Source organism: Festucalex cinctus, chromosome 4 (genome assembly GCF_051991245.1).
Source record: "Festucalex cinctus isolate MCC-2025b chromosome 4, RoL_Fcin_1.0, whole genome shotgun sequence".
Taxonomy (NCBI): Eukaryota; Metazoa; Chordata; class Actinopteri; order Syngnathiformes; family Syngnathidae; genus Festucalex; species Festucalex cinctus.
Window position 1 is genome coordinate 15,489,315 of NC_135414.1, and position 18,322 is coordinate 15,507,636.

At 38.0% G+C, this 18,322-nt stretch overlaps 1 protein-coding gene across 5 annotated transcripts in view; it reads right to left on the minus strand.

Annotated features, from left to right (window-relative positions):
* The window catches only part of ppip5k1a (diphosphoinositol pentakisphosphate kinase 1a), a 40,889-nt gene that overhangs the window by 15,781 nt on the left and 6,786 nt on the right, over window positions 1-18,322 (minus strand). For 2 of the 5 annotated variants that reach the window (XM_077519194.1, XM_077519198.1), the window contains exons 7-27: window positions 17,583-17,684; window positions 16,267-16,428; window positions 16,053-16,174; window positions 15,847-15,948; window positions 15,340-15,426; window positions 15,187-15,262; window positions 14,073-14,182; window positions 10,751-10,836; window positions 10,520-10,645; window positions 10,108-10,229; window positions 8,788-8,970; window positions 8,026-8,167; window positions 7,343-7,566; window positions 6,820-6,947; window positions 6,602-6,716; window positions 6,407-6,514; window positions 5,196-5,312; window positions 4,966-5,106; window positions 4,598-4,691; window positions 2,931-3,056; window positions 1,324-1,386 (exon numbers count right to left, since the gene is read on the minus strand). In XM_077519194.1, the coding sequence (XP_077375320.1) occupies window positions 1,324-1,386; window positions 2,931-3,056; window positions 4,598-4,691; window positions 4,966-5,106; window positions 5,196-5,312; window positions 6,407-6,514; window positions 6,602-6,716; window positions 6,820-6,947; window positions 7,343-7,566; window positions 8,026-8,167; window positions 8,788-8,970; window positions 10,108-10,229; window positions 10,520-10,645; window positions 10,751-10,836; window positions 14,073-14,182; window positions 15,187-15,262; window positions 15,340-15,426; window positions 15,847-15,948; window positions 16,053-16,174; window positions 16,267-16,428; window positions 17,583-17,684 (2,536 nt within the window). Of the gene's footprint in view, window positions 1-1,323; window positions 1,387-2,930; window positions 3,057-4,597; window positions 4,692-4,965; window positions 5,107-5,183; window positions 5,313-6,406; window positions 6,515-6,601; window positions 6,717-6,819; window positions 6,948-7,342; window positions 7,567-8,025; window positions 8,168-8,787; window positions 8,971-10,107; window positions 10,230-10,519; window positions 10,646-10,750; window positions 10,837-14,072; window positions 14,183-15,186; window positions 15,263-15,339; window positions 15,427-15,846; window positions 15,949-16,052; window positions 16,175-16,266; window positions 16,429-17,582; window positions 17,685-18,322 lie in introns of all 5 variants that reach the window. The other 3 variants (XM_077519193.1, XM_077519195.1, XM_077519197.1) reach the window with 3 other exon arrangements.

An 18,322-nucleotide genomic window follows, 5' to 3' on the forward strand; every position in this document is an offset into this window, starting at 1 on the left:
ACCAAGTTATTTTACTCTACCTTTTTCTGCGTTGATTGGGGCGTCCTAAGTGGCAGTAAACTACATGATGAAGTGTCTTTTGACAGTTCTCTTGTAGAGAGGAGTAGCATGATATTGCTGTTCTCGATTTAAGATCCTCAGCTTATCAAAACTGTCTATATGGTAACAATAACAATAATTATAATAAGGTCTACAAGAACTGTATGGTGTTCAGGGATGAATAGTTTTTCTCATGGAATTTTTTTTATTTATTTTTTGCTGTAGTAATAAGTAATGCCACAGCTGATGCACATTTTGAATGACAGGGTTCCTCCTATTACTTCAAAATATAAAAATATAACATTTATAGAATAAAACTACAAGTATCCCAAATGCTATAAAAGGTAATGTCACATTGGCCCCCAACATTTAACTCCCCCCGCCACCAACGTCTTATTGCAGATAGAAGGATGTAAAATGAAAAGTGCAGTGTGAGAATCCATTGTAAAAAACGGTTAGGGTTTGCATTATTCAAAAATTTGGTGCCAACATTTTAACTTTTACTGCAAATGAATATCGGCTTCAAATATCGGTTATCTGCCTCCTTGACTACCGATAATCGGAATCGGTATCGGCCCTGAAAAAAGCATATCGGTCTATCTCTATTTAAAATGCAACTGATGTAGTGTCAATGGAATGCAAACATGTTTGCTGTACATGCGCTGTTCTCAGGAGTGTGGAATCGCAAGCTGTAGCAGTGACAGTGAATGTTTGGAGTGTCAAAAGATTTCAGACAAGTGACTTAGCAATATCATAAAAGTAATGCAGCACAACTGAACTTTCAAACAACTCAGGCTCAACCAATTAATCAGAATAGAAGGTACATTATGCCACAAGATAAAGATAATAAAATATCTAACAGATGTCCATTGATTGTTTCCATTCCACCAGCCAGGTAATTGTTGGATCTTTGGGAGGGAATTAAAACTGTACATTTAGCAGCAGTGACTGTTTTCTGCTAATGGAATGTAGCCAGTTCAAGACTATAAATACAGTATAAAGCAATACAAAAATGGAATCCATGGCCATGTGTAGTGTTTTTAAAATAGAATTGTCATGAAACAAATCTATGAATTAGTGGGAACCCTGGTTAGAAAGAGAATGGCAATGTTAGAAAAGTGAGAACGACATGACTAGATCTTTAACAATCTGAAGAAAATACGAAAAAAAAAAAAAAAAAACTTTAATGCTGGAGGGCCATGTGGAAAAAAAAAAAAAAAGTTTAAGGACATGCAAGACAAAAGGAAGGTGAGGTGATAATATACTTGAAAGAAGCAGACGTACCATTAGTCGGATGCTTTGCAAACGACACAGAAAATCGTTTTACTGCCGGCATAGACAACAATTCTGAGGAAACAAAAATTCACTAATGTTACTAGGATCCACAAGAAGTTGTTGATTATATATTAACATAACCTGTTCTCTAAAAAAAAAAAAAAAAATACAAATGTGGGGAAAAACTACTTTTAAAAAAAAAAATTTTTTTTTAAGTCTACTTCCCTTCCTTCTTCATACATCCTGCTTCACTACTCAAATACGACTTTTTACTGTTGTCACTATGAACATTCAGTTTAATGTCATAGACAATGAAAAAATACCGTCCAGATTTAATGGCCCTTCTCTGCATTTATTGGATTTAGTGTGAAGAAAAAAAAAATGACACCAACACCAGAGTGGATATCGGATCAAAATGTGGCCAGTAATTCTCAAAATGAGACGCAACAAAATGGATGACAAACACCAACATGTGCTATGAGGATGACAGAAGTGAAGAGAACGTTGAACGTTATATGATACAACACTGACACCTAGTGAAAAATATGACAGACTTCATTAACAGCTACACAACCGTGGAAGCACAAAGGCAAATGCATCATCAAGCTCTTAGTTTTAGTCATGTATACATAATGGCATTGTACTACTGATTAAAAAGGAAATGACAAGTTTTACCTAAAATACAGAAAGCCACATTATGATGACACCAAAATAAGTGTTGTATGATTTCTCTATACCTATAGAAAACACTTTTTCCCCATTGGCAAATAGTTGTGATTGCACTTATCTGAATATGGATTGATCCTCAAGTGCCAGTATTAACTGAACACTGAACAGACAACAGAAAGTCAGTGCAGCCAGGATCATGGAGAGAGAAATAAAAACGACATATGACTTGAAGTGTAAGATTCAGCTATTGAACAAAGATGGTCAACGCATTTTCCTCCGTACATGCAGGCCCAAAAAGTCATACTAGATTCTGCTGATGAAAATACAAATACCACCGATAAATCACTGACACACAACCAGTCCAACAACTACTTTTAAATGGACTTACACCAGTGAAAAAGGTTTTAAAATCTTAAACAGTCACTGTAAAAGTAGTGTTGCAGTTAAAAAACACAATCTGAATTAAAATGATGATCTTATAGATTACATGTGAACTGCTGTGCAACTGCTACAACTATTGTTCTACATATCCTTAAGCGGTTTGAACAGAGCCTGAAGTAGCATGTATATGAACTATTGAAATGAAACATGTCAATCAAAGTGGTGTGGAGAAAGAATGATGGGGAGAACACATTTGTGTGACTAAAATGAATATGGAATTTAATATGCAGTGACTAAAACAGGACTGTAAACATTTACTTATTGATGTATGGCATGGATAATATTCATTCTCTTACTTAATGTACTATATAACCTTACAGCTGAAGAGTTTCAAAACTGTAAGAACTGTAATCTTTTTCATTTTAACTTGTATATGTATACCTGGATACAGTGCGTTTACAATGCCCACATTCTCCACTGGGCCTCATTCTGGATGTTGTAGTATTTAAGAACCAAGTCAAATCTCACTTTTTTTTTTTCTGCTGTGCTGTGTCTCAAACACATACCGTCTTTGTAGGATAGACTGCTGGTGGAGAATTTTTTGCGATGTGCGCGTGCGTAGTCCTGCAGGTTAGGGGCACTAGAGGACCCACCTAGGACAGTGGTGCTGAACAGCCCGGCACATTGAGAGCCTGCGAGGGGGGCGGGGGGGTTAGTCACCACTACACATAACATGCTGTTACTCAAATTACTATCCAAAGAGCGACAGAAAGAGAGAAAAGACACAAAAAGGACTTTAGAAAAAGAGAAACATGCAGACAGAACCAGAGGAACCCATGCAACCTGAACTAATGTCTCTCCCCATCTCTCTGTGCTTCTTGCACAAGGTTGAGACAATCACCATTGAATGTTCTCATAGGAATAGACTGTCTTCAAATTTCGGAATCTAGGTTAATTCCAGACAGAGGTTCTTCCTGCATGACTGCTGAAAAGGGATTTAGAGTGGCTCACTTACATCAAAATGGTTTGCCCGGTAGTTTGTTTGTCATCACCACTAGGTCACTGCCAACCAAAAATTTACACACGAGTTCAAATCGGGAAATCCATTTTGAAAGACTTGAAAGAGACAGCCTCATCCTCATTCGAAGTTGGAAAGTCGTTATACTTCTGCGTGAGGCGACGGCGGAGACGATACGGCAATACATATCTTAATACACATCGAGTTGTTTTGAAAATGTGCTGCAGTTGCACTCCAAGTCTGGGTGTCGCTAGGATGCCTCAGAGTGGACATTCCTCTGCATTTTGTGGCCTATTCAGGAAGTCGTTTTTGTTAAAGCTAGGGAGAGAGTTGGCTCATCACCACGGCAATTATTTAATGCCAATTTGCAACGGTTACTGTCGGCCGTAACTCCCCAAACCACAAAAGCCCCCCCCCCCCCCCCCCCCCCCCCATCTCGTCACACACACATCCACACAATCATACACGAACGTGGTCTCCCAGGCGGAAAGTGGATACACGCCACCTGTGCTTACACAGTTGCCTTCATGGGAACTATCCCGGGGGAGAAAAAAAAAAAGATGAGTACGCCATCAAACGGACCAATCACGAGCGATGTTACGACCCACAATCTACAGCGTTACAAGAATTGGCCACGAGCTACGGCACACTTCTCGTTAATGACCGGCGAAGATAATGCAAGAGCAAAGGCAGAAGTATAAACCAGGTTGAAGACAGCAACATAAAGTTGGTGGACTTCAAGGGGAGGTATTGCAGCTTGAAAAAATACAATAAAAAAAAAAAAATAAATAAAAATTTTTAAACCTGATCCTGTGGGACTTACAGAGATGGGAATGCAAACACAGCATTGTGCAGGGGCGCAGTGATTATTTTCATGTTAGACCTGCTGTGATATGTTGAAAAATATAAATAGGACTTGCAAGCTTGTAAATTGTTTATTATAGATTAGTTTGGTTGGGAAGCAGGGAAGGCCACAACCATTTTATTTTCTCTGAGAGTAGGCTCACACCTGCTCTCGGGATAGTCTGATTTAAGGCAATTCATAATTTTGGCCCAATTTAAATTTAGATTCAGAACTATTGCTTTTGTCTGTCATTACAAGTAAAGATTTCCAAATGACTGACCCCCAAAAAACCTGATCAGATTAGTGGTGATTCCTCTCTTACAGCACATTATTTATAAATGCAATGCATCTTAAAATATTGTGATACTTACCTAACCCACTCTGCTTCACGTCAGGTGACTGACGAGAGCAAAACGAGAAGAGGCGGTAACTCCCGACTTTGGAGGATGAAGTCTCTGACAGAACCTGGAGGGAAATTCATTTTCAGATTTAGGACATTCAATTATACTGCAGTCACCAATGCGATATGGGCAAAATTTTATAGCCCATATCGATATATATGCCTGTATAGTAGTAAAATTTTTTGTGATTCTCTCTCTCTCTCTCTGACCCCTCCTCTCCCACCAATAAAAAAAAAAAAAGTAAAAAGTTTACACAATAACCCCCTTCCTTCTAAAAGCCCAGAATAGGAACTACGTTATGCTACGTTATGAATAAATAAACTATATGAACAACAAACCTCCATAGACCCAGTTTTATGGTTACGTATAAGTGGTGATCTCCTCTGTATGGTGATTGGCTCAGAGAGAGGCACAGCTCTGTCCGTCTCATCACGTGAGAGGTCCTCCAAGCTCCCTGGGTCTGTCTGTTTTTGTCCATTCTGAATGAAAAGCAAAAAAACAGCACATGCCATTACCTGCACATCTACTGTCGTTAGAAGGTTTGATTGTGCTGTACCTGCCGTGCTACCTCAGCAGAGGCTGGCCTGAAGCCAAAGCCAGTGGGTGCATTTTCTTCTTCCTCAACACCTTTTACTCCTGGGCTAAAGTGAAGCTCCACATGGAAGCGTTCCTCTGAGGAGAGATCCTTCAAAGAAAAATAAGGTATATAATCTTGTCATCCATACACAAATTACATTTCTGGTCATTTTTAAAATGTGCATAATAAGCAATGTGACCTTTAACCCATTAAGGCCTAAAGCGCTGGGCAAAACGTGTCTCTAAAACCTACGGGTGACTTAAGAGTCACCCCTGAAAACCTCAAGTTTTCCTGGAAATTCAACAATATTAAAAATAATTGATATCTCAGCTCCTAAAGCAGATAAAAACAATTCCAAAAACATTTCAGGCTGACACCTGTGATGTTCACACAAAAATAAGTTTATTATAATAAACCTTCAATGTTTTGTTTTGTTTTTAAATCGACAAATGTCGCATCTGCGGGTATATTTACTAGGGATGAGCGAGTACACCAATATCTGTTATCTATTCAACCATCTAAATTATCTGTATCTGTATACGGATGGGGCGTAAGCTTTCAGTCTGACCACCTGCAAGGTTTCCTAGATTGGGGGTAGATCATCCACTGTTTCAGCCTCCATCAAAGAAACGCAAAGTATAATGTCACTGAAAACATCAGACTTTCTTAAGGGGCAGGCCCATCATGACACGGTGGACAGCAATTTCATTTATAAATTATGAAAATACACTAAACATGATTCAGTTCAATTGTATTGTCAAATAAACTTTGGACTACAAACCATGTTAAAATGAATTTGATTTACCGCTAGTATCATTTAATAACTTATGACACACAATGTAGTTTGTTGAACAATGTGCCAAAATTCTCATACTCCTACAATTGATGGGAGGAGTGGGGGTGAGGTCACATCAAATTAAGGAAACATATTTTATTTTTTATTATTATATTATGTGTGTGCAAAGAATTGATCACTTTTAGTAAGACCTCTGAGATTTTCATAATTCTGCTTTCATAATGACAGCGTGATTCTGATTGTCAAGTTTAAAATCAGATTACACTATGACCAATTAATGCAGAAATCCTGGTAATCCCAAAGGGTTCACAAACTTTTTCTTGCAAATAATGTTTTCTCGATTTAAATGAATATTGTAGTTGTTCTAGGATGATAGATATGAATGATAATGAACACAAAATGTCACCTTATTGTTGTCTTCATAGAGCATAATGACAATCTGAGTCATGTAGTTGAGTTCGGAAACAGCACTAAGGTAATCCATGGCACGATTCCACTGCTGGTCTTTCTCTTCCTTTTAGAGAAAAAGACAGAAACTGGCGTGTGACTTTAGTGTGACCTGCCAGATCATAGAGTTGACTCTCAGAGATTCACAACTTACATCAAGTAAACCGCCATAGCGGAAAATACTCAGCAAAGAGTGGACGTGACTTTCACTGGTGAAATACAGACGTGTCCTCACATGTCGTCCAGGTGACATCACTCCGCGTGAATATCTGCAAACAAGATCTGCCACTTAATCAAAAACATTCTCAGCTGTCAAGCAAAGCTTTGTGCTCATCATTTTACATATCAAGGGTAACTTTGGCCCACACTCACAGAGGGTGCAGCTTGTTGACAGACTCATCCTCATGAGTCCTCTGAAGGTCAAGCTGGATCTTTCTAACCAGTGGAAGGCAGTATGCATATGCAATGTCCAGCTTCTCCGCTTTGTTTATGCCATATTCCTAAAACAACAAAACAAAATAGCAAAAGTCAGCTGCTGATGATGACTCAATCTAACACTTCTTCTGAATGGTCGACAGAAGAACAACATCCACCAGAAGTAAGGGTCTAAAGTTGGGGTTGTCATTTTAGGGTTATTTTAAAGGTTTTAGATTATTCTGTTTCATTCTTTTAGGCTTTGAAACAAATATGATTCCACATTCATCTCAATGGGAAAACTTGTTTAGAAAGATGACCCAAACAGCATGCGTCACAAAACAGATTGTGGTTACAGTTTAAGGTACTGCTACAAAACATTTATTTATGTTTTTCTTTCTATTGCTTTAACAAAACAAACATTAACTTCTACTTCTTCTTTGACACCCACAGCAGTACAGGAATTCTTCCTCTGATTTACCTGTGGGATCACGATGTCAGCCAAAGCACGAGAAAGTCTGAACAACTCCAGTGTATCCTCCAAACCCAGCGTAGCATTATGAATGACATCATATTTTACACAGTCGTAAATATCAGGTATTTTACTGATGTCGTAGCGACCATTCTTCATGCGGAAATCTCTCTCAAGTTTGGACCAGCGCTGCAACATCAGCTCCAGTGTTTCACTGTGGTAAAGTTGCAGGTCTGAGGACAGCAAGCACAGAAAGTATGTTTGTTATAGGCTTGGGGAGTAACGGAATAATGCTGCATATAAGAATACAAAAAAGGTAACAAAAAAGGAACTACAGTCTGTGACAGGAAAAAAAAACCCGTAATCAGTTTACAGGTACATAAAAAAAAGAAAAAAGAAAAAAAAGAGGGTTTAAATGTTTTACTTGGTTTAACCACTGCTCCACTCACCATATAAAAGGTGTTTTGGTAGTTTGGTAAAAATAAATAAATAAATAAATTATAAAATGCCAAGGTATCGGATCGGGATTCGGAATCGGCCAATTATGAGGTGACTCAGACTCGGTTCCAAAAAAATTGTGATCGGGACATCCCTAAATTGTAAGAATATGATCACGCCTGGAAGTCGATACTAATTTCCCGTTAGCATGCTTGATTTTACATGGACTTTAATAAATTAATGGATTGACTCACCAGCTGACTTGGGATCTTCCATTCTTTTACGGATCTGTGCGGTTAGGCTCTGGATGAGGGCGTAAACCTGGTCACATGTGACCACTGGATTCTGGACTATTTTCATAGAATTTACCAACGATGCACTACATGTTGGGGCCAGCTGTTACAAACAGAATTGTACACACACATTATTACTTCTGTTTTATTACCTCATTCACTCCCAGCCATTTTCACTGAAGCAAACCCTTTCAGTCCCTACTGTTTTACTGCATTTTGACTGATTTGGCAAGGCCCACACAATATTGTCTTCTATTGCTATAAAAGCATGGACAACCTACCAAAAGAAAGATTAGACTCTCTTCTTTCATCAGGAAAAAAAGGTATATTATTATCTGTTTCCAATTTGCAGCAATTAGCATTAGAATATAGCTAAGTTTCATCTATAATTAACAATCCTGGCAAAAACATTGATAAAAAGAGCTTGTTGCAACATGGCCCTGGCTGATTTCTTATACTTTGCTGCAACGTCCTGGCCGTTTTTTATTTTTTATTTTTTAAAGTAACTACCATTGCTTTAAGACAACTCCATGTCAGAAGCTGCATCAAAGCCTTCTGTATGTGCTTGCATTAAAAAACAAACGTGTAAACACATTTTTGGGAGGGAAGGACAAAGTATTTAATTAAAGAAGTTTTTACACGTTTTTGGGCTTGAATGAGTTAAGTGAACATGAGGGTTCACTGCATAAGGCCCGTCGTTGGAAATCATGGTGAGCAACTCACCCTGTCATAGTCTTCATCAATGAAGTCCCGGTCCTTTTGCAGAATCTCATGGAGTCTGGCTTTTACTCTGTGCTGACAGCCACTCAGTGAGTCGCTGTCACTATCCAGCAGCCCATTCATGTTAGCACTCTTCACCATCTGAACCAAAATGGGTGTCAGCTCACCTTCCAAGGCCAGCAAACCCTGTTTATAGGCACAAAAAGATCGATCAATTTCAATTAATAGACAATATGTTCAATAGAATGTTCAATTATAAACAAAAAATATATAAATAGAGAAGAAAACCCCAAGAACTATAAGTCATTCTGCATGGTGCAGTATTAGATTTGTGCCACAATTACAAGCAGGAAAGAAAACATTTGGAGCACAAAAATGTGTTTTCAGTGCCCAAAAAAAAACATTTTGTGAGCCTTATCCACCGAATGCTTGCCTACTGACCACCGAAGAAGAAGCTGCAGAACCAGCGAGGAAGACATGCATGCGTCACGCCGTGCACCTGCCGTGCTGATTGACTTTGTGGCTTAAATGTTAAATTAAATAACCAGTTGCCTCAGTGTAACACTTGCAATAAAATTATATTCAAACTAACATGACAACATCACTGGATAGATACATGGAAGTAAAGGAGTTCACATCAATGATGTGCTCGCTCAGATATTAACTGGCTCCTACCCTCAGCCTAAACATCACACTGAATCCACAATTAGGAAAGTAATGTTAGGCTTGCACCTAAAAATTTTCACAGGATCATACTAAAATCTGAAAGTCACACAGAAGTTTTGCAGTTTTACTGGAGTCACAGTACTCTCTCATCATCTCAATTGTTTAGAGTAAGGTGGTAAGCGGATCTTAGCGGTCTTTTTGCAAAATCGCATCGTTTCCCCTTTGTCCACTCCACACTCACAATTGCAAAGTTTCCTGTTAGGTTAAATTAGACCAAAGACTGTGGGTCAACTGAAATGAATGCACTCCAAGAAAGTATTAGTTTGTTAGTTTTTTGTTTTTGTTTTTTTAAGTGTTACACTTATACTGTATGAACAGTAAATGAAGGTTAGTGTATATATCAACACTACTGCTTTGTGGTAGCATCTTTACATTATTCGCAAATAACGCTTTTATGGCACTGCTAGGGGAGTATGGATATAAACATTAACGACAATGAATGTACACAACAAAGTCCTTGAGCAGTGTACATTCCTTGAAAATTAAGTTTTTCTAACATTTTTAATGTTTTATATTAATATCATGATAAATATTTCAGCCATATCACCCAGCCCTAAAGGAATACCGTAAAATCCATAACATTACATTTCCTCGTACCTTGGCAAAGGCTGCAGCAGTCATCTGCACTCTGCCTTCATCTGATGCATATATCTTTAGGTCATGTCTGTAGGTGCTATGCAACCGCAGCAACCCACAGCCAGGAAAGCCAGCATAGTCTCCTACAAAAACATTCATTCAGAGTCAATTTTGGCATTAAGATAAGGCTAAACAGTTGTTTCTTACTAACTGTTGATTGTGCGGTACTTGGGACTGCACACTGAATTAACATCTTTTTGCACTGTTTGAAAAAGAAAACTTTTTGACAGAAAAAAAAATATTACCTTTTTATTCATGAGAACTACTTGATTTAATTTAAAACAAAAACAAAAACAAAAGAGCAGTCTGTAACTCGTGTTCATAGGCAAAATCAATTTCCAGTTTTCAATTAATAACACGAATCACACATCACCTTGTCCTCCAGGGTACATACAACGGAAGGCCCTTCCAAGCTCTTCAGCCTGCACCCTGCCAGCAGGTGTAAGCTCTCCTCCCCACTTAAGCACCAGCAGTAGAGATGGACCTTCCTTTCGTGTGTCTGTCACAAAACAACAACAACAAAAATAAATCAAGCTTTTTTTCTTTCAGCATGTTGTTCAGTTTAAGTTTATCATATATGCCTTTTTCTAGTAATGCAACATACCTTCTTCTTCACTCGAGGTTTTGGGCTGCCCATAGGGCAAGTAGGTCAGCTGCACTTTCCTATTGATCCCAGAAAAGTGTCCATACCTTTATTTGTAGAAATGAACATAAATGAGTACAACTGTGAATACAATTCCTGAAAATACAGCAGATATAAAAGGTCAAGCCTGTTCCAATACAATTTTTTGGATGCCCCCCTCAATTGTCAATTGAAAATGGATTTTTGCTGTCCAAGGCTGCGCTCCCTCCCTTTCCCCAGCAAATCAGCCCTAGTCCATGATAGACACTCTCCCATGTTTTATAGTTGTTTCACCTTTCGTTTAGAATGACAGAAATCAGTTTATTGCAGTGATTGCCTCAAAAGGTTATGTAACAAAATATTAAGTATCATCAGTTTTGACCAGGCCAGTTTAACTGGTTTTCTTTTTAAAACAATTCTGGCGGACAATGAAGCAATTATGCCGGGAATTCATCTTGGCAAGCGAACTTTTGCGTTTATTATTACATTTGTCAGTTTCAAATGAGTTCAGATATCACTTTTGGGCTTTCAATTCTGTCATTGTGCAGAATACGGAATATAATTTAAAAGCCTGTTACCTATAACAAGCATAAAAAAAAAAAAACACTAAATAAAAATGCATTGTCAATAATGTACAACTGTTACATTTTCAGCCATCAATTCACTGCTGCCTCGACTTGCCCCACCACTCTGACCAGTGGCCTACAGTATAGGAGCAGGAAAAATTATCAAAGTGGGGGAGAAACTGTGGATAAAAACACTTGACGATAACTTAAATATGAATTACTGTGGTCCACCGCTATTGGTGGAGGACTGGGATCGGTCCTGCAAACAGCGAAAAGCCACATACAATTGACACAAATAAATATTTATTAATAAGTACAGATAAACAATCAAGTATTAATTTCATCAATGAAAACAAAAATAATTTCATCAACACACATTTTTCACCGGACTAAAACTAGTTACAACGTAACATTAATCGAATGGCGATAACATAACAATAATGTTAATCCAACCGCTCACTAATGCTGGTTAATTTACTAGCTTGCAGCATGGAGCCATGTGTGTGAAGTTTTTTTTTTTCATAAAGAAGAAGGGATGTAACGATAACGGCAATATCATGATATCGCAATATAAAAAACTGCCACAATATATCTTCGTCGTCATGTCACAATATTAAAAGCAGCACGTCTGTTAAAAAAATCAGGTTGATTTCCATTTGTGCAGTTTTAGCACCCTCTGGTGGCTAGTTTTTGAGTGCAGTTTAATTGTAATAAGGCATTTTTGGCCCCTCTATGTTTAGAATCCACGCTATTCGTCAGATAAATATTGTGACTTTTTTTTGTATCGCCAACCTCCCCACAATATCGTGAAAATTATCATATCATGACCTTCCTATTGTGATAACACCGTCTCGTGATGTTTGGATATTGTTACTAGGGGTGGGACAAAAAACCGATTCGACCGAACCATCGGTCGTCAAGGAGAGCTAAACGACCGTATCGGTAGCAGACTTGTCAACCGATACAAACTCCGTCGGGAATCCTTAGATACATTGCTTGTAAAGCTGTGGACCGGATATCGCGTGGCTGTGAATCGGTTGCGAGTGAGGCTTTATGGTTTTCATAACAATAGCAAGAGTTCTGCGCCGTGCTCTACTTATTTTGTTTACATTTCAGTAGCATCGCTATTCAAGCTACTTCCCTGTTTACAGAGAGCTAGCAAAGTAGCACTCAGAGACGCTTCATTCCCCGGATGTTGTAAACATAATGCAAAGACGTTACGCACCTTGGGGAGGAGCCTACCGTCAACGCCGTGCTCGCGACACGGCGCGCGCGCGCACAACGAGTGACAACATGCAACAGTTAGCAGAAGCTAACCCATTGCTATCGAGTCCTCTCGGTGCACTTGTATGTCCCGGGCCGGCGTTGGTACTGCGCGCGAGCCAAAAACACTAACTCCCGTGACGATCCAATGCATGGATTCAAACGAAACAGGTATGTCCCACAGCCAACACACCAGCTATGCTAAAAGCACACTGCAAGTATCTCATTTCTCAGTTTGTGGCTCCCTGTCAATGTATACAACTAGCATGAGCAGCAGATAGGAGAACTGAGACGTGCCCGTGATTACGTCATCAAACGCAAAATGAACGACAGCCCAAAAAAACAAAACAAACAGTAGTGATTCTGTGGTCATCATCTTGTCTCAGATTCAAAAAAACAAAAAAACAAAAAGATGTCATACATTAACCAAAAATGAATATGATGGCAAAAGAAAAACAAATATTGTTAAAAACAAAAATTGTTGATAAAAAGGGAAGGGCACTTTTGGAAATATTTTTGGATATATTAAGTGGTTAAAATGTGTTTGATAGATTTATTGTTCCATAAGGTGGCTTCATATTTCTTTTGGCTGGACGGTAGGTTTATTTCATGTCTTAAATTTATGTTTCTGAAATACTTCACAATGTGCACATATTCTGTTTAATTGTGTTGGTGTCTTTTTAAAGGTTAAATATTTATATTTCAAATTGAATTATCAGCCTTTTTTTTCCTGATCCTTATTTTGAATTAAAAATAAAAATAAAAAAATAAAAAACAATTATAACTCTCAATAACGACTAATAAATATTTAAATCAGGGTCCATTTAAATAATTGATTCAATATATAAAAATATAGAAGACATTTTTGTTGTTGTTTTTTTTTTAAAACACATTTGTAGATACTGTAAAAATTTGTGGTGTTTTAAGATTAATGTTTACAAGCAACAAATGTCACTATAAGTTTTGAATATTGAAATGAATCGTATCGAATCGAAAATCGTATCGTTCCCAAACTTAATCGAACCGCATCGAACCGTTCTGTTCTGAAAGATAATCGTTTTTCAATCGAATCGCAACCTGTGTATCGAGATACATATCGAATCGGCCTCATGTCAGAGATTACCACCCCTAATTGTTACATCCCTATCAAAAAGATGAGAGAACATTTTATGTGAACTAGTTTTATTTATTAGCTGCCAAAACAAAACAAATACAGGGGTAAAATAATTGCCCTGACTAAAACGAAACTAGTGTTGACCGTTTTTGTTAACTAAAACTAGATGAATACAATTATCTTTCCACCTAAGGGTGATTGATACTGGACTAAAACTGAGAGTAAATTAAAAAATGGCTGATAAAGTTAACAACGGCAACAATTTTTCACGAAAAACGGGGGTTGGCTCTCAAAATAATAAATACTGAATCGTATGAAGATGATCACGTAAGAAAAGCGACTCAGTTGAATCATGACTTACATTTCTAGAACAGTTTTCAGCTGCTCAAGTTTGGACTTCTTCTCTTCTATCTCACAGTCATTGTGCTGGCCCAGGTCTGCTAACAACTGCCGTGTGATGTCCAGCACCTCCTGTTATAGTTCAAAAACCAAACTAGTACATCAAAGTTCAACACACAACAATTGACCTTACCGTGGAACGCCCTACCCCGCCCACTAAATGCGACGAGCAGCGCCCTCGGACATTTACCGGTCGAGATGAGCTAAAGTGCATCCACAGTAATGGCAAAGTTGTCAAATAATCTTTGTGATTTCCCGGTCAGGTATTTTCAGAATGCCGATATTTCTCTTCATAGTAAGCAAGAGTACTTCAAATTTTTTAGTGAAGGGTATCTTCACTCACTCATCATGCAATTTTGCCCAAAAACAAAGGAAATACACATCGCTGTCTGCTGCTGCAGAAGTCAGAAAAAGAGAGTCGCCTCACTCACTCTGACCAATTGTCGGCAAAACTGAAGTTCTTATACATTATTCCTGTCAAGCAGGGTAAGAATTAATTTACATTACCTAATAGTTTCAATGTTTTGTTGGCATTTATAGTAAATGGTAAGTCAACAAACGCGTGGACGGAGCTATTGTTAGCCTTTGGCTAAAAACAACAATGTACATTACTGTAGTGCAGACGTAGTACTGCCTGGTAATTTTGGAGGGATTCAACCGGTTGTGTGTGTGGTCTTCCGCGAAGTTTGATCAAGCTCAGACATTTTTCGCAGTTGTTTGAGGGTTTGGGGAAGGGAATAAACCTCCTTCCAGTCGATCGGGACAAAAGTTCTCTCTCTTACACAAGCCGTGACTACAGCAGGATGCCGGTTAGTCGATCGGGATAACGGTTATCACTCTTACACAAGCTGTGCTACAGCATTTAACCATTTTTAGTAATTTTTTTTCTTGCCTTTGGATAACCACATTACCACATAATGCAATACTGGGAGCTAGATTGCTTTGTTTGTCCGTAGCAAAACTCACGTGCCGGGGCAAACATGATGTCTTGCGTCTTGATTGGTTTACTAGGTTATGCGAGCGTGGTTTACGGTAAGGTCAATTCCAGATGACATCAAGTTGATTTGAATTGGTACCTGCAGTTGCTTTGGTTTCTTCAGTTTTAATTTCCCCGTTTTGTACCCTCCATATTTTTCAAAGAGGTCAAAAAACCTATATAGATAACAAATACAGACTGATTAAATGTTTCTAAAAATTGGTTACTTCTGTAGAAAGAGTTCCCAACTTACATGGGGTTGCGAACTTCCATCTTCATCTTCTGCTTTGGTGTTCTGTCTCCATGACGGATGACTGCTATCACACAGCGTAATTCCATCCTTAAATGTCAAAGTTTAAGTTCACTATTAGATTAGCAGTATCATATTAAGGAAAAAAAAAATGTTGCTGGAAACTGCCTCCTCAACTGACAAGTACAGTAGCATAGGAATTAATAGGGAAGTCTTTTAATGTCATTTTGTACCAGTTAATCGTACTCATTGAGGTTGTGATCCTATATCCTCCAAAGAAAGAATATTGGCAGTGCCTCACATATCTTTGGATAACTTCTTAGAAAAACTCATCACTTTTGTGACAGTGCAGATTGCAGAACATCATTGCAGCTTTCAAGATGACTGCTCGAGTACAAATGATGTGCTCATCAAAGCAACATCGAATAGATTTAAAGTGAGCAATTACTGAAAACATCTGCAATGTTAACATTTAGCGTATTGTATATAACAATAATAACTACTACTTACATGGTCCCTGAAGTAGTGGGAACAATTGGAATGTCCTCAGCTTCAGTTGGGATGGACCATGGAATCTGAAACTGAGGCGCTAGCTCACGCATCACAATATTCCTTCGGGAAAAAAAAAAAAAAAGATGAAAAAATGGTCCGGAAAACAAGGAATACAAATTATACTACAATCAATTAATTCAACAACAAATGACTAAGACTGTTACCCTAGGATCTTAGCACAGTCATCATAGTATTTCATAGAGTTCTTCACAAAACTGAAACCGTTGACATCACACACATAGGAGTGCCCATTGGCTCGAAGAAGGTCAAAGCCACAAACAGTTTGCTGCAGATTAAAAACCAAAAAACAAAGCACTTGAATTTTTAATGCAACAGTGATAGTGTTAAACAGAATACAACAAGAAAGGCTTTGCTTACCTTGAATGCTAAACAGACTTTCCGGGCGACCAGTTTCTCCATAGCCGACAGCATGACAGGGTAACGGACTTCCTTGCCTTCGCTGTCTCTCTCTACCTTCCCGTCCAGAGCAGGAGACTTTCTAGCCTCGGCATGAGCATAGTCAGGACCCACAGTATATACCTGTACAAGACAAATCACTGATATCATCATCCCACTTTAAATACTGATCTAAATAAAGTCCATGTCCATGATAATCAACAAAAATAAATACAACCTGAAGCATTTTTTCCATTCAACACAGAAATACTGTACAGTACATTGTAGAATACCCCACAATAAAAATATCAATTTAAAAAAAAAAATCCCCTTATAGGAGTATTGAAATACACCTGTGGCGTGTTTACCTTGTTTTATGGGAAGAAAATTTGCCATCAATTAACTCAAGCTCAAAATAACATTTTACTTTGAGGAGGATTTTTGCTCATCAATGACTTTATTTGAGGGTCAATTACCCAAGTTTGAGGAGCATTTTTTAACAGGTTAATTGCAGAGACCTGGAGTAAGGGTTTTAATTAATGACAAAAATAAAAATACGACAGCATACCAGTGAGGTTCAATGTAGAGCTGCAACTCTCAAATATTTCAGTATTCCAAATATCCTATTCAAAATAGGATAAACAATTACTTTTGCTGTACGCCAAAAAACAGAATATATACATTCACACTGTACATAAACTTATTTTCTAGAAAAAAAATCAGTGAGGCATTTTCAAAGAAATACAAATGTAAACAAATGTATCACTTGTATGAAAAATGTAGACAATAAATAAAAAGAATTGAACGACCTTTGTTGCAAATTCACTTGAGCAGCTAGCATGATAGCATGCAACACAATACAGTTGATTCATATCATGTGTGTTTATGAGCTTAGCTGATGAGGAAGTAGACAAATACTCTTTAGTTGAAGTTTTGGAAGTGTTAAAACTAAAACAAAGACACTTCAAGCGTAAACAGTTGAAATGGTTAACTATAAGTGTTGAGACGATTCACTTGTTGGATAATATTTATCAAGAAGGAATAACGTGTGTGTGCTTTGTTTAACTTGGGCCCCAAATGACTAGCTATGACCAGTGAAGAGGCCGACATGCCCCAAGTGTGATTAGTGACTCATGCATTAATGAAGAAGACCACTAAGAGCTGTGGGAGTGAATTGCACAAAACATACATGTGACACGGTAATATGCTTCATATATGTTCAGTGAAAAGACAGACTCATCAGTTATGAGGGACCCAATGTCCAGACCTTTTCAATAGCTTTCAAGAACAAACATTACCTTCACATCTGTGCCATCTGTTGGCATAAACTCTTCATAGATGTAAGATCCAGTCTTCCTCACGTTGCTCTCTGGTGAGTACACACTGCTTCTGCTCCCAATCTAGATGAGTCAGAGAGTTGACAGTGTTAACATTTATTCTCCCGTCATGAGTTATCACTGAAAGAAATGTGGTTGTAAATGCAGTGACAGTTTTACAGGCACTGCTCTGCAGAGCTTTGGTTGTAATTTTCACTGCACTTGCTTCGTATGACAGTGTGAGTCTTGTTTCCCATGTCGTGTTCAAATGACTAACAGTTGCCATTATAGTAATCACCCATCTTTTGTGGGGTTTATATTCCAAACACCTGCAGAAAAAAAGTTCTGCATTTTGCACATTGTTAAATTCTCTGGCACCGCATGTACAGTGTGCTCCGTCCACCACTACTGCACAGCAAAACAGAGCATTTTCAACTCTTAAAAATAATACAATACATGATAGCTTCGGGCTGCCGCGATATAGTTATAGAATCTGTGACTAAGAAAATTTGTGATTAACTACTAGGGTTGCAAAGACTGAATCTCGATATGACAGTGGATAACTTCAACCCAGCATTTTTTTTCCATTACTGCAGGTGGCTGTTTTTGGATTATTATTGTTGTTGTTATTGTTGATGTTTGAATTTCAAACATAACCTTTGACACCATGATGATGTAATTTTTTATGAAAGATTAGGTGTTTGCTGGTTATTTTTGCCCGG